General features: G+C 32.1%; 4 protein-coding genes and 1 non-coding gene across 7 annotated transcripts; 3 read left to right on the top strand and 2 right to left on the bottom strand.

Moving 5' to 3' along the window:
- The first annotated feature begins 4,124 nt into the window (after positions 1–4,124).
- On the top strand, positions 4,125–6,681 carry LOC107907153 (uncharacterized). 3 transcript variants are annotated; one of them, XM_016834407.2, is made up of 3 exons: positions 4,125–4,263; positions 4,620–4,807; positions 6,265–6,681. In XM_016834407.2, exons 2-3 carry the CDS (start codon positions 4,626–4,628, stop codon positions 6,449–6,451), a joined length of 369 nt encoding a protein of 122 aa, XP_016689896.2. In that variant the 5' UTR covers positions 4,125–4,263; positions 4,620–4,625; the 3' UTR covers positions 6,452–6,681. The 3 variants fall into 3 exon arrangements, with proteins under 3 accessions (XP_016689896.2, XP_016689895.2, XP_016689894.2); XM_016834406.2 differs by having other exon boundaries at positions 4,132–4,285; XM_016834405.2 differs by having other exon boundaries at positions 4,205–4,356.
- Positions 6,682–6,970: 289 nt separating this feature from the next.
- Positions 6,971–8,464, top strand: LOC121203639 (probable phospholipase A2 homolog 1). The gene is made up of 4 exons (XM_041112858.1): positions 6,971–7,640; positions 7,781–7,820; positions 7,923–8,042; positions 8,146–8,464. Exons 1-4 carry the CDS (start codon positions 7,437–7,439, stop codon positions 8,322–8,324), a joined length of 543 nt encoding a protein of 180 aa, XP_040968792.1. The 5' UTR covers positions 6,971–7,436; the 3' UTR covers positions 8,325–8,464.
- Positions 8,465–11,757: 3,293 nt separating this feature from the next.
- LOC107907155 (GATA zinc finger domain-containing protein 14) lies at positions 11,758–16,749 on the top strand. The gene is made up of 7 exons (XM_016834409.2): positions 11,758–12,159; positions 12,284–12,416; positions 12,500–12,603; positions 13,246–13,417; positions 13,539–13,679; positions 13,892–14,090; positions 14,194–16,749. The coding sequence occupies exons 1-7, from the start codon at positions 12,128–12,130 to the stop codon at positions 16,557–16,559; spliced, it is 3,147 nt and encodes a 1,048-aa protein (XP_016689898.2). The 5' UTR covers positions 11,758–12,127; the 3' UTR covers positions 16,560–16,749.
- Positions 16,750–25,098: 8,349 nt separating this feature from the next.
- Positions 25,099–26,899, bottom strand: LOC107958765 (40S ribosomal protein S15a-5). Its single transcript, XM_016894621.2, has 3 exons — positions 26,581–26,899; positions 25,597–25,757; positions 25,099–25,421 (listed from the first exon to the last, which is right to left on the bottom strand). The coding sequence occupies exons 1-3, from the start codon at positions 26,708–26,710 to the stop codon at positions 25,323–25,325; spliced, it is 390 nt and encodes a 129-aa protein (XP_016750110.1). The 5' UTR covers positions 26,711–26,899; the 3' UTR covers positions 25,099–25,322.
- Positions 26,844–26,915, bottom strand: TRNAP-UGG (transfer RNA proline (anticodon UGG)). The gene has a single exon. It is a non-coding gene; the product is annotated as a tRNA-Pro (tRNA).
- Positions 26,916–27,004: the final 89 nt, after the last annotated feature.

The following is a 27,004-nucleotide window of genomic DNA, read 5'->3' as shown; positions in this document are numbered from 1 at the left end:
TGATGTGACAGCTTCAATTTCATAGTTACAGATAAGCGTTGATTTCTTGCGTACGTACCAAGACAAAAACCTGTAATAAGCTTAAATATAATTTTGAGCAAATTTCGTCAAAATCTCATAAAAATAGGATAAATATCGACTTTATGTTCTAGGTTTTACAGCTTTCGAGCCTTCATTATTTTATTAAGTTTTTATATACAAAACAAAGAAAAATTACATCATTAACTCAATGTTAGCATGTTACTACCCATTTCTTTTCATTATTTTTATGGATTTTTTTGCTATTAGATGTTTTTCAAAATGAATTAACATATTTATTTACAGTAATGGTATTAGTATTAAAATTACATCAACAACTTAATTAGTTAATCCATCAAATTAATTAGAAAAAATACCGAGATTTTTGGGAATGATTGTAAATTATTATAGTGATTCTAATTAAAACATCTTAATCCCTAAAAGTTACTAACTTTTGCACGGGTGATCACGAACTTTCTTCTAAGGAACGGGACCATCTGGAGCGCAGTACGAAGAAGATTTAGGAGGTTGATGGTTCTGGCAGTTCTTCAAGGATTCTCTTATTCAGTCTCCACTTTTTACAGACATGTTTCGAAGTTCAATTTCAGTGGAAAAAGATGAGTAGGACTCTAATTTTGAGATGGATGAAAGTGATTGTGGAAATGTCACGATACCTACGATACAGATTAACAAAGTGTTAAGAGTCAACTCAGGCAGCCTTGGCGAAAAGCACTGATCATTAAACTACATGAGAAAACAATTACGTTTAATGCTTTAGTTTCAAGGCTTTCGAATCTTTGGGTAGCAATGAGTGTCGAAACTTTGCAGATTGATTTTTTTACCACCCCGTTTCCATGTGGCTGGAATGTAACAGCCGGTCCATGAAGCTGTTGGGTTTCCTTTTACCATGTGGCTTGGTTTTCACAGTTATTTTATGATGTTTATGAAAACGTCGAAATAAATGAATTTTTTAAGCTGTGCTTGATTCGCTGCAGCAAGTACTTTTGATTACAAGGAAATTTACTTAGGATGTTGACCGGGCGTGGCAGACTTTTATTCTAAGGGTTCACCGTAAGCCTAAATGCGTAGCTTGGCAACGTCCCCCATCGGGTTGTTGTATCCTTAATTAATATGGACGGTGTGCTGCGGACCTGCAATAGCTGGTTGGTTGCTTTGAAACGAGAGGGGTGAGTGGTTGCATGGATTAATGGTGAGGATAGGAGTAATAGACAGCCTACAAGCTGAACTTTGGGGATTTCAGGAAGGCTTACGTATGCCCAAGTTAATTATGAAACTTGTTGTGCTTTGGTTGATGAATCAGCTATCTCGACCTTTTGAAGCTTCTCATCCGTTGGACACTTTCGTTAAAAAGATCTTGCTCTTGATCCGGGAGGATTGGTGATGGAAGTCCGACATATTTTTCGGGAGGGCAATCGTTGTCCTAACCACCTTGCATGTTTAGCTCAGGACATGGCGGAAGGTTATATTTTTCTTATCGGCACCGCCGGACAGCTTACAAATGTTTTTGCATGCTTGTATGTAGGGCCAGGGTAAGATGCATTTCTCGTCTCATTATTTCATCATAATGTACCCCCCAAAAAAAATTAAGCATCTTAATCCCATAAATAATACCTTATACAATCATAACTTAAGATTAAGTTAACAAAGTCTTAATGAAAAATAAATATATATATATAAAAATAAAATATGCAAATTCAATGGTCTGCACTTAAGTATAAATTTTACAAGACTCAAAAATATTAGTGGTCATTAATTGTAATAATTTTTGCTAGTTAAATTTTAGTTCCATTAGAATAGTTGTTATTACAATATTTTAGAAGGTCTGGATTTAAAAAAAGTTTAAATGCATAATATCTTTTATTTTATAGATTAAATTTATTTATAATTTAAATTTGGTATAAAAATTATAATAATTTTAGTGTTTACTATTTAAAGAAATATTTGACTTTAATATACTGGTTAAATATTATTAATTATTTTAAAAAATTATCTAATATATTACTTTTACATGAAAAAGAAAAGCATTTGTTATATTATACTTATGACTTGAACAATGTCTAATGTCGCCAAAAACGATATTGAGAATCTAATACAGTACTACTTAGAGTTGAGATTCTGTAGGTTTTATTTCCCCCCCCCCCCAAATTTAATAATATCAACTTGATTAGAGGAAAATAAAAAGGAAAAAAGAAGAAGCAATAATTGGATATTGAAAAGAGCATACGTTGCGTGTGAACACTATTGTTGTTGACAATTTGAACAACTTTCTAAGTCAGAAGTCAACTAAACACCAGCAGGCGATTGGATCAGAGGCGGCTAAGATCAGCCAACGTGGCTCACATGTCACAAGACAATTCACGATCACGAATCATGAATAGAAGATTAAATTGACGTATAAGCACCAACCTCACATATCGTTCTTTTAAGTGGAAATTATAATTACACTTGTTATTACAATCAATACCATTTCAATAGTTACAATAATTATAATTAAATATTAACCTAATAATAACTAACTTCATTTTTTTCATTGAATTAACTTTGAACTTAATATCATAAATTTATCAAAACTTTATATTTTTGGTACATTCATAGCGGAATTTGCACAACCGCATAACCATTAAATCATCAATTTACAATTGATCACTGATTTGTTTTACCTTTTAATTTAGGGAAACGAAAACAATTTGAATGAAAAATTGTTTAGTTAATAAATTGAAAATAAAGAAAAAATCATGTCACGAAAGTTATCAAAATATCATCCAATTCAAATAAAATTAATTTGATACAATAAAATGAATGAAATTACATGTAATTATATAAAAAAAAAGTCAACATCATATAAGTTTAAATACTTAAGTTCTAGGTTTATCATGTAAATCTAGCATGCGCGGATTATCAATTCAAATTTTATTTTAGTTTAATTTTTACAATATATAAGTTTTAATTAAAATATTTTAATTTGTTCATTTATACATGTAATAATTTAACTATAATTATAATCATATTAAAATATTGATTGAAATTATAATTCCGAAGGTAGTAGCAGTAACTCCAATTTGTAGTATCATGATTCATGAAGCGCAGCTTGATTTAAAAACAAAATGCAACAAGCATCCAACACTTAATTGCTGAATGCTTCAATTGGAATAAATGGAAAATAAGGAGACGATGAATTAGGTTTTTGGTATTGTTTTGGCTAATTAATTTCACAAACATTATCGATACGTTTCCCTTTTTCAAGTTTTAATAGATTAAAATGGTAATAATTAATACAAGATTTAAAATAAATTTTAGCAATCAATCATATTTAGTGCTATGGTTGTTCAACTCATCTTTAATCATATTATTAAAATTTTGATCTCTACTCATAGAGATGAATCATATTTCATAACCAACTATTTACCCCATATAATGAGGGGTTAGTTCAAAATAAGTATGTTGACTTATTTAAACATTGTTAAATTTTGTCATTTTTAGTAGAAGTAACAAAATGTAATTAAACTACCAATATAAAAGCTTCTATAGTATTTTTACCCAAAAAAGAATTTTTTTAAACCATGCAGCTTACATTATTTTATATTTAAATTTTATTTTTTAAATTTAATACTTTTTTTTCAATGTGGCACCTATATTTAAAAAAAAGTTATATTTTGGTATCCAAATGTAACATTGAACTTTTAAGAGTTTAATCGAGTTTAGTGTTAATTTGATGAAAATTCATAATTAACTAATAATATTAATAATTAACTTTCATCAAATCAACACGTGAAAATAATCATATACATTAAGTTATATTTAATAAATTAAACACAAAATTAAATAAATTCATAACCAACATTAAATGTATTTTATTAATAAAAACATAAAAATTAGAGTTTAATATTATTAAAATTACCTATCATGAAATTAACATTAAAATCTAAATTAAATATTAAAAAATTAATATAATTAATTTTGTGTAAAAAAATGTATAATTTTTACTAAATATAAATATCACTTAAAAAAATAACTATCACACAAAAAATTTATCAAAATTGGGTACTAAATAGTGTCTTTAGCTTAAATTAAATAGAAGATCGGAGAAAATATTTGAAATTGTAGAAGGACCCTTGTAAAATACGGAAATTAAAAGTTCACCTAAAATAACCCCACCAAAAGAGGTCATGGTCATCCACTGATCCGCAAAACCTGCTCTGTCAGTCTCTCGCTCTTCTTTCTAAGGTAAGCGGCGGGAGAAGCCAAGGTCAGTACCCTCGCGTCTTTGTAGTCAACCATAACACGTTCATTTCATACTTTATTTTGCTCTTATCAAAGGTAAGGTTCACATCATTTGCTTAGATCTACAGTGTATTTGATTTTTGAATCGTTCACGATTCTCTTTGTATTCTCAGATCTATTGATTTAGAGCACGATCACTATCCACACTTCTTTTATTTCCGCTACTGGTTGCTTTTAATGTTAATTTTTAGGGTTTTGATTAACTGATTTTATGTTCTTTGTATTTTTTTTATCTTAAGATTCTCCAAGGCATTTTCGATATTTAAGAAATTTATTTTATGTTTTTATATATGGTGCAGATTTTGATGGCGTCAAAACTGCTGCAGTTGCAATCTAAGGCTTCTGAAGCTTCGAAGTTTGTAGCCAAGAACGGATCTGCTTACTATAAGCAGTTGTTGGAACAGAACAAGCAATACATTCAGGAACCATCCACAGTGGAGAAGTGCAACGAGTTGTCTAAGCAGCTGTTTTACACTCGCCTTGCTAGGTATTTCTTCTTGCATTTTTTATATTGGCGCCTACATCCATTAAGGTCTTTAAGTTTAGATAATTCAGTGCAATGCGTCAATGTATTTTGCTTGCGACAGTGAGTTAACGAATTTGTCTGCATCAAATTTGGCTACCAAATGTATGTTAACATGTTGTTTATCATTTATGCATTGCGTCTACATTAATCATATAAACAGAATTCAATGTTGTCAACTCATTTGGTTGTTCGTTTATGGTATCTCTCCTATTCTCAAAAGGTTCCGAGCAAGGTAGAAAAACTGAAAGAGACGGTTAGTCATGAACTTATATCATGCATTCCGATTTCAAAATATATGATTTCATGATTCCCTGAGATTTGATTTGTTAAATTAAAAAAATTTAAAATTTCTTTTATTTAACAGATGAGTGAGTTACAAAAAACTGTTGTGAAGGACATATGTTATAACTAGTCCAAAATATCAGTCAAGTTGTTTCGGCAATATTTCTTAGGCACAAACCAAGTGAATTTTTGTTTTGATAGAGGTGGCAACATATGAAGTTTTATATGGAATTTCAGGTCTGAAATTTTAAATTGTCCTCTTCTATTGCCAAGCTATTGATTATGGTGCTTTTTATCTGTAAATACTTTTTCTTTTTTGGGTTTATGAAATGAAACTAGTATGCTTTTTTAAGTAGAGAATTGTATATATTTATAGTTTCATTGGCCTGTTAGATGTTACTTGGGTTATGGCCTTGCTTGTTATTTTTCTTTCCCTAGCTGCTAAATTACTCACTAGTGTTTATGTGTTCTCAACCTTTGCATATGTCCATATTTATCCTGCACTATATTTTTTGGTTGAGTTACAAAATTTGTCAATGAAGCATTGTATAAGGTTTCTGCCCTTCTAGTGATAAGTTTCGTTTCGCCTAGGATTGTTTTGGATGACCTTTGTGAGAGAACATTTTGTCAATGAGACAACTTGGATTTAATGAAAGGAAGTGAAATTCTTGCTGTGTAATTGAAAGACCTTGGATGGTCGTTTGATAATTATTGTTATCAACATAGGTGTAGAATTCAACTTTACTCCATGAAGAACAGAAAAATCATTTTCTGGGGAATCACCTGGAAATGTATGTAATTTTGTTACTCCTTTCATTTTGCATGTGGCTTACGTTTGAGAATTCCCTAGTTTTTCATCTTTAGAAGGACTGTTCATTATCTTTAACATGCTTGTATTTTCTGAATGTAATAGAATAAAAGGACAAAACAATGTGGCTGGGTTGCTTATTATTGTGTTTTACAAAGAGTCGATGATAATGCTCCCTATATCTTTGTTTATTTGCAATTTCCTTGTTATATGCTGTTCCTTTAGAAACAAATATGAAATAGTTTATGCTTGGAGGCAGTACTACTCGCTAAAGTCAGAATCACAATGGCATATCAAAATAACTCCTTTTTTATGCAATTGTTTGCAGTATCCCTGGTCGTACCGAGTCATTTTGGAAGGAGCTTGATTATGTGAAGAATCTGTGGAAGAATAGGCAAGAACTGAAGGTTGAAAATGCTGGTATTGCTGCTTTGTTTGGACTGGAGTGCTTTGCATGGTTTTGTGCGGGTGAGATAGTGGGAAGGGGTTTTACTTTTACTGGCTACTATGTCTGAGGGTGATCTTCTGGCGGACGGTATTTCATGGAGTTGGAAGTGTATGCTCTTCTGGATGCATATTTTTTGTTGTTTTCATGAAAATTTTGAAGCTGAGAAATCAGTGGTTAATATGGTAGCTAAATAATTTATATAGTTAAAATGGCGTAGGTTTGTTTGTAAGCCTTGCTATGAACTATACGCAAGATTGATGATAATTGTGCAAATTACTCACAAACTTAATTCCTCCATTCTTCCCTTCTGTTTTTATCCCTATGGTTAACCGGCCAACTTTTGACCAACTTTTCTATTACCTTCACTAACTATATGCAACTAGTGTTGATGATTCACATTTATGTATCTGCTAGATTAAGGGGGTTTACCGTCGTTTGGATTTAGAATTGGGTGTCATCGTGGACTTTGCTCTATCAGAATAGATTAATATTGTGGTTGTTTATGGTGTAAAATCTAGTTCTTCGATCAATTTGTGGATGAAACTGATTCAAAATCTTCTGCATCAACCTGCTTTCTACAGACTAGAGTGCATTGACAGCTCTGAGTTGGGTTAAATTAGTGGTAGAGAGCCAATTGCTATCCTTTCGGTGTTTGCACTTATGAAGAATCAAATGCTTCTGCTTTTGGCTCCAATAAAAAAAAGGTTAATGGACTTTTTCTTTATGATTGATTTAATCTTAATATTATTAAAAAAATTAAATAAAATTAAATTTGAATAGCGTTAACTTTTATTATTAACAGACTAATATTTTTGAAAGCATTTTGTAACGGATTTTTTTTAAGTTGAACAAAAAATAATGATTTTCATATCATTTTGTAATCGTAAATGTTTGTTCTATTGAGGAATTAAATCCATAAACGTGGACGTACGGGCCCAGACCACCAGAGTCCTCTCCGCCAGTGCTTGTGTTGGGAGTTAGAAACTCGGAATTGGGAGGGATGATCTGGTAATTTTATCAGTTCGCCCCGCGGTTTCACCTCGATCAATAGAATGAGCGAGAAACACTGTTGGACGACGCGGATCGAAAGAGAACTCTCCAGACAGAATAACAAAAAGGCGTATATCGGACGACGAATCGTGATAGAAATGTTGCCCGGTTCTTTTATTCCGGCTCAGACGCGTCTGGTAGCAGCATTTGCTTTCATCTTCGTTTTCCTCATCGTCTTCGCCGATTCCGTTACCAATGATTCCCAGGTCTGATATTCTCGAAACCCTAGTTTCTTTTTGTTTCCGATTAAGCATGATAATTCGAATTAATGCATCCAATTTTTTAATGCTGGTTCTCTCCGTTAATAGAATTAATTGTTGTAACAGTAAATTTAATGATTTCTCAGGTAAAATGTAGCCGAACCTGCATAGCTGAAAACTGCAACTGTGAGCACCCTATTCTTCATCTCTCGAATTAAGTATTTTCTTTAGAATTCAATTAGTTATTTTTTCTTAATCGATGAAATTAATTTCAAATCTGGAATGAAGCCGTTGGAATCCGTTACGGGAAATATTGCGGGGTGGGATGGTCTGGTTGTCCTGGAGAAAAACCGTGCGACGATCTGGACGCTTGTTGCAAGATCCACGACGAATGCGTCGAGAAAAAAGGTTAAAAGCTAATTGATTGATTCAGTCTGTTTTTCTTTTTTATGGGTTGCCCAATTGTTTGGCAGACAGAATCACAATATAATTGCTGCCATTGTTTTTACAGGTTTGATTAACGTAAAATGCCACGAGAAGTTTAAGAGTTGCATAAAGAAAGTGCAAAAATCCGGCAAGGTTGGATTTTCTCGGAATTGTCCCGTTGAGATGGCTGTGCCTACCATGATGCAAGGTATGGATATGGCCATCTTACTCAGCCGACTAGGCAGCACCAAGCTTGAACTCTAATTTCTGAACGTCAAAAATTTACTTCATTACACTTCCATTTCATTTGATGTGTTAAGCGCTATACTAGTATTCCCATTCATACACGATATCCGTGTTCGATTCTTTATTAAATTGGTGAGAAATATGAACGTTTTTAATCATCTGAGTACTTCGTGAATGTTGGCCATTATAGTTGAATCGCTTATATTTTTGTTGTTTTTTTCGTCATCATTTTTCTCTTAATTCTTTTTTTTCTCAAACTTGATGGGTTATAAATTTTTTTCTTCCCAAGGAATTTTATCTCCCGCAGCTTTTTCCCTAAGAGTGGGTATTCGATCGAGTCGAATCAAAAAAATTCGAGTTAGACGAGTTGACGACAACCGAACTTAATTTGAACCTTTTTTCGAATCAAATTGAATCGAGCCAAAAAATTTTCGAGTTGAGTTAACGAATCATATTATTTATACTCAATATTGAGTTTACATGGACTGATTATTTAATTAGTAAACGAAGTACAAGATTATTTAACTACATAAATAATATAATTATTTTATCTTTTAATTTAATGAGTAAATATTTATTAAAACGATGTAATTTTGTCTTTTAACTTAATGGTTTTGACTTTTAACATTAGAAAAGTTAAATATTTATCAAAATGACGTACTTTTGTCTTTACATGGATCGATTATTTAATTAGTAAACAAAGTATAAGATTATTTAACTATATAAATAATATAATTATTTTATTTTTTAATTTAATGAGTAAATATTTATCAAAACAATATAATTTTCTCTTTTAACTTAATGATTTTGACTTTTAACTTTAGAAAAAGTAAAAATTTATCAAAACGATGTAGTTTTCTCTTTTTTTATTTGGATTTTCGGATAACTCGAATTGTGTAATTCATATTCGAGTTAAACAGAAAAATTTTATTTTTTATTCGAGTTGATACCTAACTCAAATAACTCAAATTATTTAATTCAAAATTTAAATTTTTTATCAAGTTTTTCGAATCAAATCAAATTTTACTCACCTCTATTTCTTTGGATGCTTAAATCCATCATTTGGTACTTGGTAATATCCGTTTTTTTTTACCTGTATAGATCATGACAAAAATGTAGTTTACTTGTGAATTGGTATGAATCGATTGTACGAGACTAAAAAATCGATTGAAGTGATGATTGAAGTAAATTGTTTTAATTTTTATGATTTTTTAATAATTCATTTGTTTGAACTGGATGAACCAATAACCAGTAGTTTAATCAATTCAATCACCCGTTTGATTCGAATGACATTCATAATCGTATTAATTTTTTAGTGTTTAATCATTGTTTTAGGTTAGCGAATCAAAGATATTTGCTAATATTTATTAGGGTTTAAATTTTCATAATTTTGTTAATATAATAAAATTAGTTTAATGGTGAATTTGTTTAATTTTATGGTTAATTTGTTGAATATAAATTGATAATTGTGATTTTCTTTTACTTTCAGGGTTAATTTAATGAATATTAATCACTAATATTATCAATTAATTATGAATTTTCATCAACATTTGCTATATATATACTATATTAAAAAGGTGTCAAATTTAAATATGAGATGATATTATATTTGTGAATGATGAATTTTAACATTTCCTCCCCTCCTTTTTGTCAAAAGCAGTTCAAACAGGCAGCTTCCATTTGAATTAATGAATTCACTGATTGATGTTAGGATGTTAGCGCAACTACCAACCGCATAAAATTGACCAATTAGTATATGGCCCAACGAAGCATTACAAAGGCTTACAAGTTACACTCCTGATCTAACTGATTTTGATTTCAGTTCCATGTTTTTTCATATAAAATCTTTTTTCGTCCACTCGATTTGCATATTTATAATAATAATAATAAAAGGCGTAAAAGACATGAATTTCATTATTCTTTACTTATTTGTCTGGCGATATTGAAGAAAAATAAAGAAGCGTTCGAGAACTATATCACAATTTCCATTTTCCCATGCGCGAATCTACACCTGGACCTTTATAGCCTTTTCTTTTGAATTTATAAAAGGTCAAAATATATCACACAATTTTTAAATTTAGTTCTTATATATATATATATTTAGAAATTTAAGGGTTCATTTTTTCAAATTTCAACATTTAAAATCAATTATTAACACTGTTAAAATTATTTTGTTAATTTCAAATTTATTACAATGTCAATTTTTTAGTCACATTGTTATTATGTGAGTATTTTTTTATTTTAAAATATCATGCCAAAATTTTAATATTTAATAAAGTTAACAATTGAATATAAATTTTGAAATATAAAAATAAAAATATTAAATTTTTATAAATAAAAGTACAAATATTAAATTTTAAATTTGTGAAAAGTAAATGAATTTATAACATATTTTAACCTTTAGAAAACTAAAAGTGTGCTATTCCATTACTTAACAATAAAGCCAATCTTATTTTAAAAAAAACTAAAAATCCTATCAAATGTCTATGCGTATGGAAATTACGAATTTAAAATATAGATGTATTTTTAAAAATAACATAAAATAAATAATGAAACTTATGGTTTGAAACTTATTAATTATGATAACACGTGAAATATATACAATATTAAAATAAAAAATTAGATTAAAGTATGAATAAAACGAAATTTAAACACATAAATACCTTAGATAAACAACACTAGATGCACTGTTGTTATTTATCATGGTTTTGACTTATCATCGTTTGTGAGGTACTGTTGTGTTGTGACATCAACTCAATTAACAAAATTATTAATATATACAACTAATGAAGATAATAAATTGTGGATATTACAATAAAAATGTATAAAATATATTAAAATAAAATTTTGATTAAGTGTAAGTTTGAAATTGTATTAATCTAATTGGCGTAGGTTCAAATTTCACTGTATGCACTTTATTTGCTTTTAAATAGAAAGACTAAATTATCATTGAATAATATAGTATATTTTAATTACGAAAATACATTTCCGTAAGATCTATAACTGAGTTAGTGACTCAGTTGACGATGATACAAATTTGATAAATAGGATAAAAATATAAATCTACAATTAATGAAGACAATAAATTATACATAATACAATAAAAATTGATAAAGATAATAAATTGTATATATTACAATAAAAAATAAAAAATATATATCAAATTAAAACTTTAATTGAATGAAAATTTTAAAATTTTACTAATTCAAATTAATACTATTCAAATTTTATTTTTAAAAATATTAAATTATTTTAAAATAATATAATTTATTTTAATTACATAAAGTGATCTTGGTAGTACGGCGACCCTCGCTAAAAAGATTGAAAATTTTATACCCAAAAGAAAAGAAAAGTTCTACCCTATGGAGAGGCGTTTTTGGTAAATTCCACATGAACAGAGAGTTCCACGTCGTTAAGTATTAATTTCCCAATCAACCTCTGATCTCAGACTCTGTGTCCCCTCTGTTTATCAAAATCAACAATATATTTTGAATTTGACTCCACACGCTTTCCTTATAGTGTTCCCAAATTTCAAGTGTTCTAATCACATTCGATTTCTGATCTGACCATCACAAGAAATTGAAAAAAGGAATAATAATAATAATAAAACGACATTTCAATTTCCGCGAAAACTCCAATCCATTCTTATACCTTCCTTCGCCGCTAAGATCCCAGTTTCCGTTAACAAATCAATCATCCGACCAAATCAAATTCACAATCTCACTTTCCCCTTCTGATCCAAAGCAAAAGATAAAACCCCTTTTTAGTTCTTCTGATTCCCTCTTTAACGACTTATCATACTCCATTCCGGGAAAATAAAAATGCTTCACAGGAGTTTCAAGCCAGCCAAATGGTAATTTCTTTTCTTAATTTTATTTCTATATCTGTTAAATTAATTGATTTTTGTGTGTGTTTTCTAACCGAAGAGGAAGTATGATCTTTTGACCTTTTTTATTATAATTTTTGACTTGATACAGCAAGATGGCTTTAAAGCTAGCGATACCTCGAATAAAGCTAATGAAGAACAAGAGAGAAGCACACGTTCAGCAGTTAAAGAGGGAGTTGGCTCAATTACTGGAGTCGGGGCAAGATCAGACGGCCAGGATTCGGGTATTAACTTTTGATCAGAGTTTTCTTTATCTTGATTTTGTTTTTAATTCTAGTGGCATTATTTATTTATTTTAATTTTTCAGGTGGAGCATGTCGTTAGGGAAGAAAAGACTGTGGCAGCGTATAATCTACTTGAGATCTACTGTGAACTAATCGTCGCACGTATGCCGATCATTGAATCTCAAAAGTGTGTAAATTACTTTCTTTACTGTTTCATTAAGTGATTTTAAACGCCTTTTATAATTGAATCTCAAAAGTGTGTAAAATTACTTTCTTTTACTGTTTCATGAATTGATTTTAATCGCCCTTTATGGATTTAGGGTAACGCTACTGAGTTTGCCGATGTTTGAACAAATAGAGGCAAATTAACCTTCATTGTTAAACCAATTAGACTTGGTTTATAAAACCCCCAAGTTCCCTTAATACCTAGGGGAACCCTTGGGGTACTTTGTTAGTCCAATGGATTTATGGACATAGGTAACCCTCTAAATACTTGGAAAGAACTTAGTAAAAGTTAAAGATGCATGTGTTGAACAGGTATCCCTATTTGACACTCACACCTGATTTCAAGTAACATAACTGGGAAAACTGGTATTCAATTCAAGTACAATAAAACTACTTTGATTTGAAATTTTAGTAGATTGGCGACCTCTGCTAGAGGTTGGTGCACCTGTTAATTTCAGTGGCTTTGAGTAGCTGGATATATGTGCTTGAGTGCGTCGAGGATGAATTTATAAGTGTTTTGGTCTTTCAGCTATACTAATTTTTTTCTCTATTGCTATATTTTTAGTAACCTTAGATTGTGTTTTCATCGACTTGAATTATTCAGAAACTGCCCCCTCGATTTGAAGGAAGCGATTTCAAGTGTCATATTTGCGTCTGCAAGGTGTGAAGAGATACCAGAACTCAAGGATGTCTCAAAGCATTTTACAGCAAAATATGGAAAAGAATTTACTTCTGCCTCGCTTGAACTGCGTCCTAATTGCGGTGTTGGTCGTATGGTGAGTTTGTATGGAACATCTACTCTTGAATTAACAGTAGTTGAAATGCACCCAGATTTTAGTATTATCTGGCATAATGAGAATTATATGGCCCTAACAAAATTCTTTTGATTCCTTTTAGTTAGTTGAGAAACTATCTGCTAATGCACCTGATGGTCCAACCAAACTCAAAATTTTGACTGCAATTGCTGTGGAACATAAGATCAACTGGAACCCTGAATCATTTGGAGCTAAAGAATCAAAGATTTATGATGACATGCTGGTAAGACTAGTGTAAAACAGGTTTCCCTTTTTTTCTTTTTTCTTTTTTCTTTTTGATGTGCAAACAAATAAATATTTATTTAAACATACTTGGAACCCTCCATGCAGAAATATTCAATTATGAAGTGGTTGTATGTTGTTACTCGTTTGTCCGAGGTTAACTGATTTGCTCGATGACTAATGCTCTCTGCATATGAATTTTTTTTTCTGCAGAATGGACCAAGTACTTCTATGGATACAGGCACCCCTAATGTTCAAGATTCAAAACACACTGGAAGAAATGAAGCACCCGCAAGCTTCTATGAGCACAGCTCTAGATCATTTCTTCATCCTAATAATTTTGATCACTCAAATGCTAGTACCAATAATTCGGTGTCCTCTGGAACTTATCCTCCAAATTCGAAGCCTCATGGTATGTTAATTATTAGATTTAAACTTATTGACTGATCATCTTTTGGTTTTTTTTTTTTTCATTGTATGTTACTTGGTATTTATTTCGGTGCTTTGCTTTTCAGGAACTGAAAATCAAGGGATGGAGTTTAGGAATTCATATTCTGGGAATGAGAGAGCTTCCTCTTCGCCAAGTCAACATTGGGAAATGAAATTTAAGGATGCTACTGCAGCTGCTCAGGCTGCTGCTGAATCTGCAGAGCGAGCAAGTATGGCTGCCCGAGCTGCTGCTGAACTTTCAAGCCGGGGAAATATCTCCCAGCAGTATTCAATGGAGTCATACATGTCCCCTAATGGTATGAGAGATGAGGAACTACAGAAGTATACTGGCTCATCATCAGAAAATGAACATCATGCCAGACATCAGATTAATAATTCCCTTCATGGAAGGGCTTCTGTGAATTATGAACAAGCTGACGGGAATGAACAACATAACCAGGAAGAGGGGACTGAAAATGTTTACAGTAACATTGCAAGGAGTGGTGATAAATCCACTCATGATTCCTTCAATGAAATGTCATCGGTGAATAATGAAATCAGAGATGCATATTCCCTAATAAACTCATCTGAAGACAGGCAGATGGAGCATTTTGCTGAAGTGAGCATGAAGAGAAACTCAGGTGGAAATGGGAAGCAATTTGTGAATGAACTGCATGATATTAAGAATCCTCAGAATGTTGATCATCATGACGTCAGGGATGGGGAACAATCAAGATATTCTTCGTCTGTTTCTCAAGTAAACACATCTACCGGTGATCATGATGATCTCTCTGTTCTATATTGGCAGGAGTCAGAAAATGATAAGAGAAAGTCTGGTGAAAGCAGGATGCAATTTGAGAATGAACTGCATGATAGAAAGAGTTCTTATGATGATCATGATGTTTTATCAAATATAAACTGTCAGAAGTCTGGAAATGGTTCTGGTGAGGATTTATTTCATCTCAATGATGAAGCAAGCCTTCCAAGAGGCACAGAAGAAACAACAGGTTCTTTTGACAATGCCTCGGCAGTTTTTGATGATTATGGATCAGATACTTATGAAGACAATTTTGGTTTGGAGGAAGAGCCTAAAGTACATGAATACAACATGAACTTTTCTTCTCCGGGTCAGATATCACCTAGTCATCCATTTACAAGTACAAATTCTTTGAGCATTGAGCAGAATATCAATTCAGCTCAAAAGTCCGTTTCAAAATCCAATATTTTCTCAGAGGAGTGGCCTGCTTCTGCCTTCTTTGAAAGTTCAACTAGCTCTGCAGTTCCTTCTCATGGGGATGACTTGCCTGCAACATTCGATGATTATGGCCGTAGTTCAGAGAGTGAAGAGGACATAGGCAAATCTAGGTTCGTTGGGAATAGCAATCCTGGTATAGGTAGTCAGAAACAAAATATGGATTCCCAGGAGGCTGGAAACAGTAGTCTCAATTCACGGTTGGTTGAAGGCATGGAAGATACTGAACATTCTAATGAGTCTAGTCTGGAAGAAAGAAAGGAACTGAACTTGGGAAATTTGACAGGTGGCCTTCGAAATAAGGGTTATAGGCGTCCACCATATTCTAAAGTTCCTGGAGGCAATGCGTTATCCTCTGAAGAAGCAGGCAATGATACATCTACTAGAATTAAGCAATCATCCTTTCCCGCGGCAGTGGAAGCTTCAGTTAGTTCTGGATCTTACATTCATAAGCCATATGGTAGGAAAGAGAATGCTGAAGTAAGTAGAATAGTCAGCACAAGAGCACCGGTTACTCAGGTTGACTCTAGTGACGATGATTCTCAGGAGGAACAGCCAAAACAGGCTTTTAGTAGCACTGATGATCAATACAACAAAACTCCAAGCTTTGAAGAAAGTAAAGGCTCAAACAACAAGAGATCAAGTTCAAGGACCCCTGTCCCATATTTTGATTCTGGAAATAGTGGTTCTGATGAAGATCTTCCTAAAACAAGTTTAAAGGTGCATTCAAACACAAGAATTTCTCGAAGGACGAAAGCTCCTCTTTCATATTCACGGAGAAGTTCTAATCACAGAACTACAGTTTCCTCCGAGCCAGCAGTAGCGCTTGACAATGGTGAGGAAAAGAGTTTAACCTCAAATTGCCCAGATGCTGACGAAGCTAAACCAAAGACTCAGCCTCAGAAGAAGAGCTCGGATCACCGAGAAAGTTTTCAGCATTCCCGGTTTTCATCTCAACCAACTTCAAGGCCGGTTTCAGAGACCAAGAGATCTTCAGTTGGTGGAACTTTGAAATCATCAGAAAAGGAACAAGTATCTTCTCCCGTCCGGAAGAGTATATCATCAGGTAGTGCCAAAAGTTCGAAGGCTCAAACATCAATTGAGGGATCATCGAAGGAGAGTGCCACTCATGTTCACCCTAAGCTTCCTGATTATGATACCTTGGCCGCACACTTAAATTCCCTCAGACAGAATCGCTAATGTATATGTAGTTTCTGAATTTCCAATGTGCTGCCTTATGTTATTATGACTATTTTCGATTTGCATGTTCATACAGATTTTTTTTTTTTAACATTACAGGGATGTATAATATATTACCTATCCAACTAGAGTTGAAATGTTATTTCCGTTGATAAAGCTTCTTTGATGCAATAAAACAGCTTCTTTGAAATTGGAGAAATAAGAAGCAGAATAAGTTTCTCAGGCTGTGCTCGGGATGTGAATGTGTGAAGAGAGCAACATCAGTCATTCCAAATGGCTGCTATGGGTTATCATCAAAACTCCTGCTTTAGATCGGGTTCAACCCTTATCTTTACTTGTATAGTCTAAAAAATGAATTGATGGCTTTCAACACCCAAATTCTTTATCAGACATCCAAAAATGTGTATAAATGTGTATAAACTAATTAAATGAATATGCTTATTGAAGTTCAACTCTTTGACATACATAAGTATTCACTGATACAACAATATTCAAATTCACAAAAAGAAAAACTTTTGCAGGTTTAAATAACAACTATCAAAACTAGGTCATTTCAACCAAATTAATTCTCGAGATTAATCAATACTAAATTAAATTAAAACAAAAACCCATGCATATTGACCTAAATAATCCAAATCCATAATCACAAACAACGAATTAAAGAAAAAAAAATAGAAAAAAAAGAAGGAACTGTCTTCGATATTTCATGATATTTAGGAAGGAGGATATGACGGTGGAGATTGATTTCAGTTCCACCCTGGCCTTGCCCCTCCTCTCAGCATTCACTATTGACCTTAACGCATCGTTCAGTATCCTCCTTCCAATCTCTCTCTCGTACTAGTTCCAGAGCCGAACAGCTAAACCCTCAAAGTTACAACCAGATCCTCGATTGGACTAACGAGAATGGTTTCGTTTTAACCTTCTATTATATGGAATCTCACTGTCGGACTAGTAAATTAAAAAAATTAAGAAAATAAAAATAACTTCAAGTAAAAGCTAAATTTTAAGTAAAACTTTTTTAAGTAAAAATGTTATATAAATAATTTTAAATTTTAGGAATAAAAGATATATATTTTTTAAATATATACTAGATTTATAAAAAAAAAACTCAAGATAAAACATTTGGGCTACTCGAATTATTAACACCATCGTACCAATAAACGAACCAACAGATTACCCAAAATCAAAACAAGTAACCCAGTTAATAACTTAATCCTAACAAATCAAAACTTAATTTAACTTTTTATTTAGATAGTAAATAGACTAGGGAGAATAGTTGTACAAATGAGGGAAGATGTCTCCTTTTTATAGATCAAATCCCTTCAAATAGATGGCTAACATTTATTACATCGGATGGTTAAAATTATGCCACATAATAGTATTAACAAATTTACACATTGTTAAAGTAATTTATTGCTTCTGAAAAATTTTACTGAGTTTTACAAGATTTTGGTCTCTGTTTTAGACTTTAAAACTCTTTGAGGCCTCCTAGATTCTTCCAATACATTCTTGTCACATAACAGAACCGTTAGGCTCTTCTCGAAAGTGCATCGTTTCGAACTTGTTACACTTGCGAGAGCCTCCCAGGGGTTGGGCCTCCATTTGCACTCTAGTGGCTTTTGTCCACACTAGGAGGGGCCTACTTTGCACATTTAGGTAGCCAGTCGTAATAATAGCAAGGGTAATAATAACAATTGTAATGACCCAAACTTCACAGGCATCAAAAAAGTGTAATATCGGACCTCTGTCTTAATAAACCAAGTTCGTAAATAATTATTAGAAATATTTATGAGTCTAGTAGTAAGCTTAATTAAGTTTTAATTAGGTGAATTTAGCTTAATTAAGAGTAATTGCAAAAAAGAATTAAATTGAAAAAAGGGTAAAAGTTTAATTATAGATTAAAGAAAACTTTAAGGGCCTAAATAAGCAATTGGACTAATTGCTTAGAATGAGGTGGTTAATGAATATAAAAATCCTGAGATTTTGTTATTAATTATAATTATTAATATGGTTTTTTTAAGTATTATTATTAATATTATTATATTATGAAATAAAATAAATTAAGACAGGTGTATGGTGATAAGATGATACAAGTGTAATAATGTATATATTTACACTTGTATTATAATCATTTATTTACTTTATTAATTAAATAATTATATTATAAGATTTTTGTATGATAAATAAATAAAAGAAAGACAAATAGATGATCATGATAATATACAAATGTAAAAATATTTATATGTACAATTGTGATATATGTATTTGTTATTAAATAGATATTTATTATAATTATTATTATAGTTTTATATTAAATTATTAAATTATAATTATTATTATTAATATTATTATTAAAATAAATTAAAATGAAGACAATTGTATAATGATTACTGGTATATGTGTAAAATATATAAATACACTTGTAAAAAATAAAATAAAATAAAATATTTTCTTATAATTTAAATTTAACTAAAAGATATTTATGAATTAAATATTATTATTATTATTATTATATATATAAAGTAAATGAAATAAAAGAAACAAAAGAAGAATAGAAACAGAACAGGAGGGGCGAAACAGGGGAAGGAAAGAAGGAAAAAGAAAGAAAAAAAAAGGAAAAGGAAGAAATAAGGATTTTAAAGCTTAGAACTTAAATAGGTAAGTCAATTAAGTCTTTTTTTTTAATTTTGATATTTTAGAAGCTTTAGAATAAAGTTTTGTTGAAATTAAGTTGAAGTTTTGGAAGTTCTTAGGTTTTTGAACATAATTCATGTTGAACAAAATGATGAATTAGGGGTTTGATTGATAGAATTTTTAGAATTGATTAAAGGATTAAATTGTAAAAGAAGCTATTAGTTTTACATAGTAGGGACTGAATTGTAAGAATTTTGAAATTAGAGTTTTATGAAGAAATTTAGATAGTTATGTCTAAGTTTAGTTGAAAATTGAGTAGAAATAAAGTATGAATTGAGATAGAAAAGTAACTGAATTTAGTTAAGACTAAATTGAAATTAAAGTAGAAAATTGAATAGAAATTCAATTTATTAGATAAAAATTAATATTGTATTAATGATTATGAAATTTATCTTAATTTTCCATAGCTAATATCGCACCTGAGGCATTCGCGAAGAAAGGAAGTGAAAAAGTAGACAAAGAGTAAAAACGAGAAATCACGGTTTGTATTACTATAATTCAAATCTATTTATTACTAATTGTTATATTTTAATTAAAATGAATGGTAGATAAATTTAGGAAAGTAATTGAAATAATGGTATTGATTTGAATAAAATTGATTTAAAAATGTTTATGGCTATTGAAATTAAATGTGAACAAATTGGAAATTAAAAGTGATTTGAATTGAATGAATAAAATATGTGATTATTTAAAATGTATATTAATTGAAAGGTGATTAGTGATTTGAACTTGGTTGAAAAATGAATCGAAAATATGAATTGAATGAAAATAAATTAAATTATGAATATGGTGAACATGTGAATTGTGTATTGATTGAAAAGTGGATTGAATTGAATCAAAGTATGATTATATGTGCTTATCTGAAATATGTATTGGTATTGAATTGTATATTGATTAGAAAGTGAAAAAGTGAATTTGAATTGAATTGTGAATTGAATGTTGGTTGAAAGGTGGAAGATAATTGAATTGTTTCGTAAATGAATTGAAAGTGATATTGAATTGAGAAAGTGGATCGAATACCCTATTAACTAGTCGGGCTGAGTCAGATATAGTTGGCATGCCATAGGATTGGAAGAGTTCAGGGATTCTTCGATCTCGAGTCAATGAGACACTGGGTGTCACTATTGTACTTCGGATAGATTCGATGAGGTACTGGGTACCACTTTACTTCGATTAGGCCAATGAGGCACTGGGTGTCAACTTTGCTTCGAACTATCCGATGAGGCACTGGGTGCCATTCTGGTGTATTTGGTTGGATCCATGTATCCGCCAAAGTCCGGGTTTGTTAATAGGGTAAATAACTGGAATGAGAAAATTCAAAATAAATTTGATTAATTGTATTATTAAAAATCATGAGAAAGAAATTATGAGTCGAATTGTGAATTGAATTGAGATGTGAGATTTGAAGCATGAACATAAGATTCATGAATTTGCTAAACCATCAAATTATTGATATTGAAATCAGTTGAATAAATGAAATAAGAAAATCGAATGAATTTGATTGATTGAACTATTGAAAGTATGAGAAAGTGAAATTATGAATTGAAATGTAAATTGAAATTGAGATATCGAAATAAGAAGTGAAAATAGAATGAATTGGAAATAATGAAATAGTGTATGAGTTAATTGAATATAATTATATGAATTAATTATAATTAATTTTATTAAAAAAATGTTGGTTTAAATAATTATTGAAAGTCTAATATAGTAAAGATTTAGATATGAAATAGAATAAATTGTTGAATTGAGATATAGAAATGAAATATATGAAATAATGATTTTATGAAATGGTTAAGAATTAAATGCATGAATGATTTATTATAAGTAAAATGGTAGTAAGATTAAAATGTGCATGTTTATTATTTTTACCTTAAGCATTTGAATTATAGTAATACCACTGGATGTATACTCAGCGTACGGTTTATTTCCATGTGCAGATTAGGTACAGAAATTTTGAAGAGTTGTATTTGAGATTACGAGCTTTCATCTCATCACATCTTCAAGCAACAAGATGATACGTTTTAAAATTTTGGATAGAATGTCATGTACTTAGGAAAAAAGAAAAAAAAATCAAGTATGTTCTAAGTCTTAATAAGGATTAAATTATAAATTATGCGTATTTATTATTTGTCCGTTTTTATATTCTAACATATTAGTGATTTGCCATGAATTACTTTGACACCGAATGTAATATTCTTATATCAGGTTCCTTGAGCCGAACATGGTATAGGAGTGTTACAACAATTTTAACCCTTTAATATTTATAAATTTTATCAATTTGATCCTAAATATAAAAAATCAACAAATTTAACCTTTAATGTTTATAAAATTAATCTTTTTTATTTAAAATTTAAAAATTCAAAATTCAGCCCGCAAATCTTGATGTACCAACAAAATAATGACGACAATTTAATCAAGTTACATTGACAAACACCTTAATTTATTATGAACTCAACACCCATTTTGAAGTGGTTGTATGTTGTTACTCGTTTGTCAGAGGTTAATTGATTTGCTCGATGACTAATGCTCTCTCCATATGAATTTTTTTTTCTGCAGAATGGACCAAGTACTTCTATGGAGGCCACCAAAATTTTGGCAGATCCTCCAGTTGTTCAAGCTTCACCCAGTCATGAGCAGAGACCTCCAGGCGTTCAATTTCCTAATTATGATTAAGGCACCCCTAATGTTCAAGGTTCTAAACACACTGGAAGAAGTGAAGCACCCGCAAGCTTCTATGAGCACAGCTCTAGATCATCTCTTCATCCTAATAATTTTGATCAATCAAATGCTAGTACCAATAATTCGGTGTCCTCTGGAACTTATCCTCCAAATTTGAAGCCTCATGGTATGTTAATTATTAGATTTAAACTTACTGATTGATCATCTTTTGGTTAATTTTTTCAATTGTATGTTACTTGTTGGTATTTATTTCGGTGCTCTGCTTTTCAGGAACTGAAAATCAAAGGGATGAAATTTAGGAATTCATATTCTGGGAATGAGAGAGCTTCCTCTTCGCCAAGTCAACACTGGGAAATGAAATTTAAGGATGCTACTGCAGCTGCTCAGGCAGCTGCTGAATCTGCAGAGCGAGCAAGTATGGCTGCCCGAGCTGCTGCTGAACTTTCAAGCCGGGGAAATATCTCCCAGCAGTATTCAATGGAGCCATACATGTCCCCTAATGGTATGAATTATGAGGAACTACGGAAATATACTGGCTCATCATCAGGAAATGAACATCATGCCAGACATCCTATTAATAATTCCTTTCATGGAAGGGATTCTGGGAATTATGAACAAGCTGACAGGAATGAACAACATAACCAGGAAGGGGGGACTGAAAATGTTTACAGTAACATTGCAAGGAATGGTGACAAATCCACTCATGGTTCCTTCAAGTCAACTACAGCTTCCTTCAATGAAAAATCATCGGTGAATAATGAAATCAGAGATGCATATTCCCTAACAAACTAATCTTAAGACAGGCAGATGGAGCATTTTGCTGAAGTGAGCATGAAGAGAAACTCAGGTGGAAATGGGAAGCAATTTGTGAATGAACTGCATGATATTAAGAATCCTCAGAATGTTGATCATCATGACATCAGGGATGGGGAACAATCAAGATATTCTTCGTCTGTTTCTCAATTAAACACATCTACCGGTGATCATGATGATCTCTCTAATCTAAATTGGCAGGAGTCAAAAATGATAAGAGAATGAACTGCATAATAGAAAGACTTCTTATGATGATCATGATGTTTTATCAAATATAAACTGTCAGAAGTCTGGAATGGATTCTGGTGAGGATTTATTTCATCTCAATGATGAAGCAAGCCTTCCAAGAGGCACAGAAGAAACAACAGGTTCTTTTGTCAACGCCTCGGCAGTTTTTGATGATTATGGATCAGATACTTATGAAGACAACTTTGGTTTGGAGGAAGATCCTAAAGTACATGAATAGAACATGGACTTTTCTTTCCGGGTCAGATATCACCTAGTCATCCATTTACAAGTACAAATTCTTTGAGCATTGAGCAGAATATCAATTCAGCTCAAAAGTCCGTTTCAAAATCCAATATTTTCTCAGAGGAGTGGCCTGCATCTGCCTTCTTTGAAAGTTCGACTAGCTCTGCAGTTCCTTCTCATGGGGATGACTTGCCTGCAACATTCGATGATTATGGCTGTAGTTCAGAGAGTGAAGAGGACATAGGCAAATCTAGGTTCGTTGGGAATAGCAATCCTGGTATAGGTAGTCATAAACAAAATATGGATTCCCAGGAGGCTGGAAACAGTAGTCTCAATCCACAGTTGGTTGAAGGCATGGAAGATACTGAACGTTCTAATGAGTCTAGTCTGGAAGAAAGTAAGGAACTGAACTTGGGAAATTTGACAGGTCGCTTTCGAAATAAGGGTTATAGGCGTCCAACATATTCTAAAGTTCCTGTAGGCAATGCATTATCCTCTGAAGAAGCAGCCAATGATACATCTACTAGAATTAAGCAATCATCCTTTCCCACGGCAGTAAAAGCTTCAGTTAGTTCTGGATCTTACATTCATAAGCCATACGGTAGGAAAGAGAATGCTGAAGTAAGTAGAATACTCAGCACCAGAGCACTGGTTACTCAGGTTCACTCTAGTGACGATGATTCTCAGGAGGAACTGCCAAAACAGGCTTTTAGTAGCACTGATGATCAATACAACAAAACTCCAAGCTTTGAAGAAAGTAAAGGCTCATACAACAAAAGATCAAGCTTAAGGACCCCTGTCCCATATTTTCATTCTGGAAATAGTGGTTCTGATGAAGATCTTCCTAAAACATGTTTAAAGGTGCATTCAAACACAAGAATTTCTCGAAGGACGAAAGCTCCTCTTTCATATTTATGGAGAAGTTCCGATCACAGAACTACAGTTTCCTCCGAGCCAGCAGTAGCACTTGACAATGGTGAGGAAAAGAGTTTAACCTCAAAGAGCCCAGATGCTGACGAAGCTAAACCAAAGACAGCCTCAGAAGAAGAACTCAGATCACCGAGTAAGTTTTCAGCATTCCCGGTTTTCATCTCAACCAACTTCAAGGCTGGTTTCAGAGACCAAGAGATCTTCAGTCGGTGGAACTTTGAAATCATAAGAAAAGGAACACGTATCTTCACCCGTCCGGAAGAGTATATCATCAGGTAGTGCCAAAAGTTCAAAGGCTCAAACATCAATTGAGGGATCATCGAAGGAGAGTGCCACTCATGTTCACCCTAAGCTTCCTGATTATGATACCTTGACCACATACTTAAATTACCTCAGACAGAATCGCTAATGTATATGTAGTTTCTGAATTTCCAATGTGCTGTCTTATGTTATTACGACTATTTTCAATTTGCATGTTCATACAGAATTTTTTTTTTTAACATTACAGGGATGTATAATATATTACCTATCCAACTAGAGTTGAAATATTATTTGCTTTGATAAGCTTCTTTGATGCAATAAAACAGCTCTTTTGAAATTGGAGAAACAAAAAGCAGAATAACTTTCTCAGGCTGTGTCTCGGGATGTGAATGTGTGAAGAGAGTAATATCAGTCATTCCAAATGGCACCAGACATAAATTTGCTACTATGGGTTATCAGCAAAACTACTGCTTTAGATCGGGTTCAACCCTTATCTTTACTTGGAGGCTAAAAAGCTGATGGCCCTGTGGGTTCCTACTTCCTAGTTGGGGCATTTTTTGTGAACACTGAAGCATATTATGCAAAGCATAAAAATCCATGTTTTAGATCAAAGATAAAAGGAGCACTTTGAAGGCAAAAACTATGGAGATGCAAACGTCTTAAAATTGGATTGGCAGCTTAAGCCTGAATATATGTGAATGAGCTTATGACATTTCAAGTGAAAAACCTTAGATAGCAGGCTACCAATGGAGCAAACACTGTAAAATTCTAGTCCTCAAATACAAATACAGGCATCAAACCAAAAGTTATATATTCTAATATTCCGTTTTAAACGATACCAAATTCAGATAGATATTTGATTGAAAGTTCACAGATAAAGCAGAGCTCAAACAACTATCAGAAAGATAAACAAGTCTAATGAAAATAACCCAGAACCTGCCCACCTACATTCCTTCGAATGGCTTCTTCATGATCCAAAACACCATCCGGAGTTGAAATCACAACATAACCCCACTGCACGTAATAAGAAAATAAACAAGGTGAGTATCAAACTAGAAGATCTCACCCTTGCATGACATGCAGATTCTACAAACATAGCTGCTGCATCTGCATTCTGTATCGAGCACTTTCTACATTAAATTGGCAATGAATAATTGAAACACCAGAGACACATGGATTCTTAACAAACCTGATGAGTTGGAAGTTTAAGTGTTTTGTATTTTTCGATTTCCTTTGCTTTGATGTCCTGCCTGTAAGTGAGTGCCCGGCAATCGTTTACCCTTCCTTGCAGGTCAACTGTTATCCTGCCCACTCTATGTGGATCATGAACTTCGAAGTTCTTTATGTATCCTTTCAAAATGCAATTTACAAAGAAGTCAAAAACACAGCAAGAAGCAATAGATTCAAAAGTAGCAGTAGCCACAACTCTAGATATCATGACAACTAGATTCGCAGCCACTTAGTTCATGAGATTACAACAGCGCTAATTCATCGAAAAGAGCATGATGCCTAATGGTTTTCAAAGCTTCAAATAAACAAAAACTACGGTTGACAAAACAAGGAAGAAATTTTGCATAATTCCTTCCACATCATATTGATAAAATAACCAGGCAACTGAAGATAGAAGCATGGATTCTAGAAATCAATCTAAACACTTAAGTATCAAGAAAAAGTGAAAATAAACCAGAATAAGAAAGGAAGAAGCACTATTATCATACCACCACTGCATCTTATTAATAAATACCCATTGCCCTCCAATTTCATACAAGATAAGCTTACTGAGGTGAAGAAAAGGATTAATCTTCAGTTATTATGATAACTTGTTTAGTCTAAAAAATGAATCGATGTCTTTCAACACTCAAATTCTTTATCAGACATCCAAATAATGTGTATAAACCAATTAAATGAATATGCTTATTGAAGTTCAACTCTTTGCCATACATAAGCATAAGCATTCACTGATACAACAATATTCGAATTCACAAAAAGAGTTTGCAGTTTTAAATAACAACTATCAAAATTAGGTCATTTCAACCAAACCAATTCTCGAGATTAATCAATACCAAATTAAATTAAAGAAAAAACCCATGCATATTGAACTAAATAATACAAATCCATAATCACAGACAATGAATTAAACAAAAGAAAATAGAAAAAAAGGGAAGGAACTGACCTCGATATTTCATGATATTGAGAAAGGAAGATATGACGTTGGAGATTGGTTTCAGTTCCACCGTGGCCTTGCCCCTCCTCTCAGCATTCACTATTGACCTTAACGCATCGTTCAGTATCCTCCTTCCCATCTCTCTCTCTAGCCACGGCTAAACCCTAACGAAATGTTCTCGTTTCAATGGCTTATATTTTATGGCATTAGTAAGGATTAGTAAATAAAAAAATTAAAGAAAATAAAAAAAGTTAACTCTTAAGTAAAAAAATGGGGCGTTCCGAGAATCGAACTCGGGACCTCTCGCACCCAAAGCGAGAATCATACCACTAGACCAAACGCCCTGTTATTCTATTGCTATATTTCTGAGTTTTATTACATTTAATAGGTTAACCCTAATTCTTTGAAATCTTTTTTGAATGGAAAAGTGCTC

This window comes from Gossypium hirsutum, chromosome A05 (assembly GCF_007990345.1).
Source record: "Gossypium hirsutum isolate 1008001.06 chromosome A05, Gossypium_hirsutum_v2.1, whole genome shotgun sequence".
In the NCBI taxonomy this organism is placed as follows: Eukaryota; Viridiplantae; Streptophyta; class Magnoliopsida; order Malvales; family Malvaceae; genus Gossypium; species Gossypium hirsutum.
This window is presented reverse-complemented; position numbering and strand designations above follow the sequence as displayed.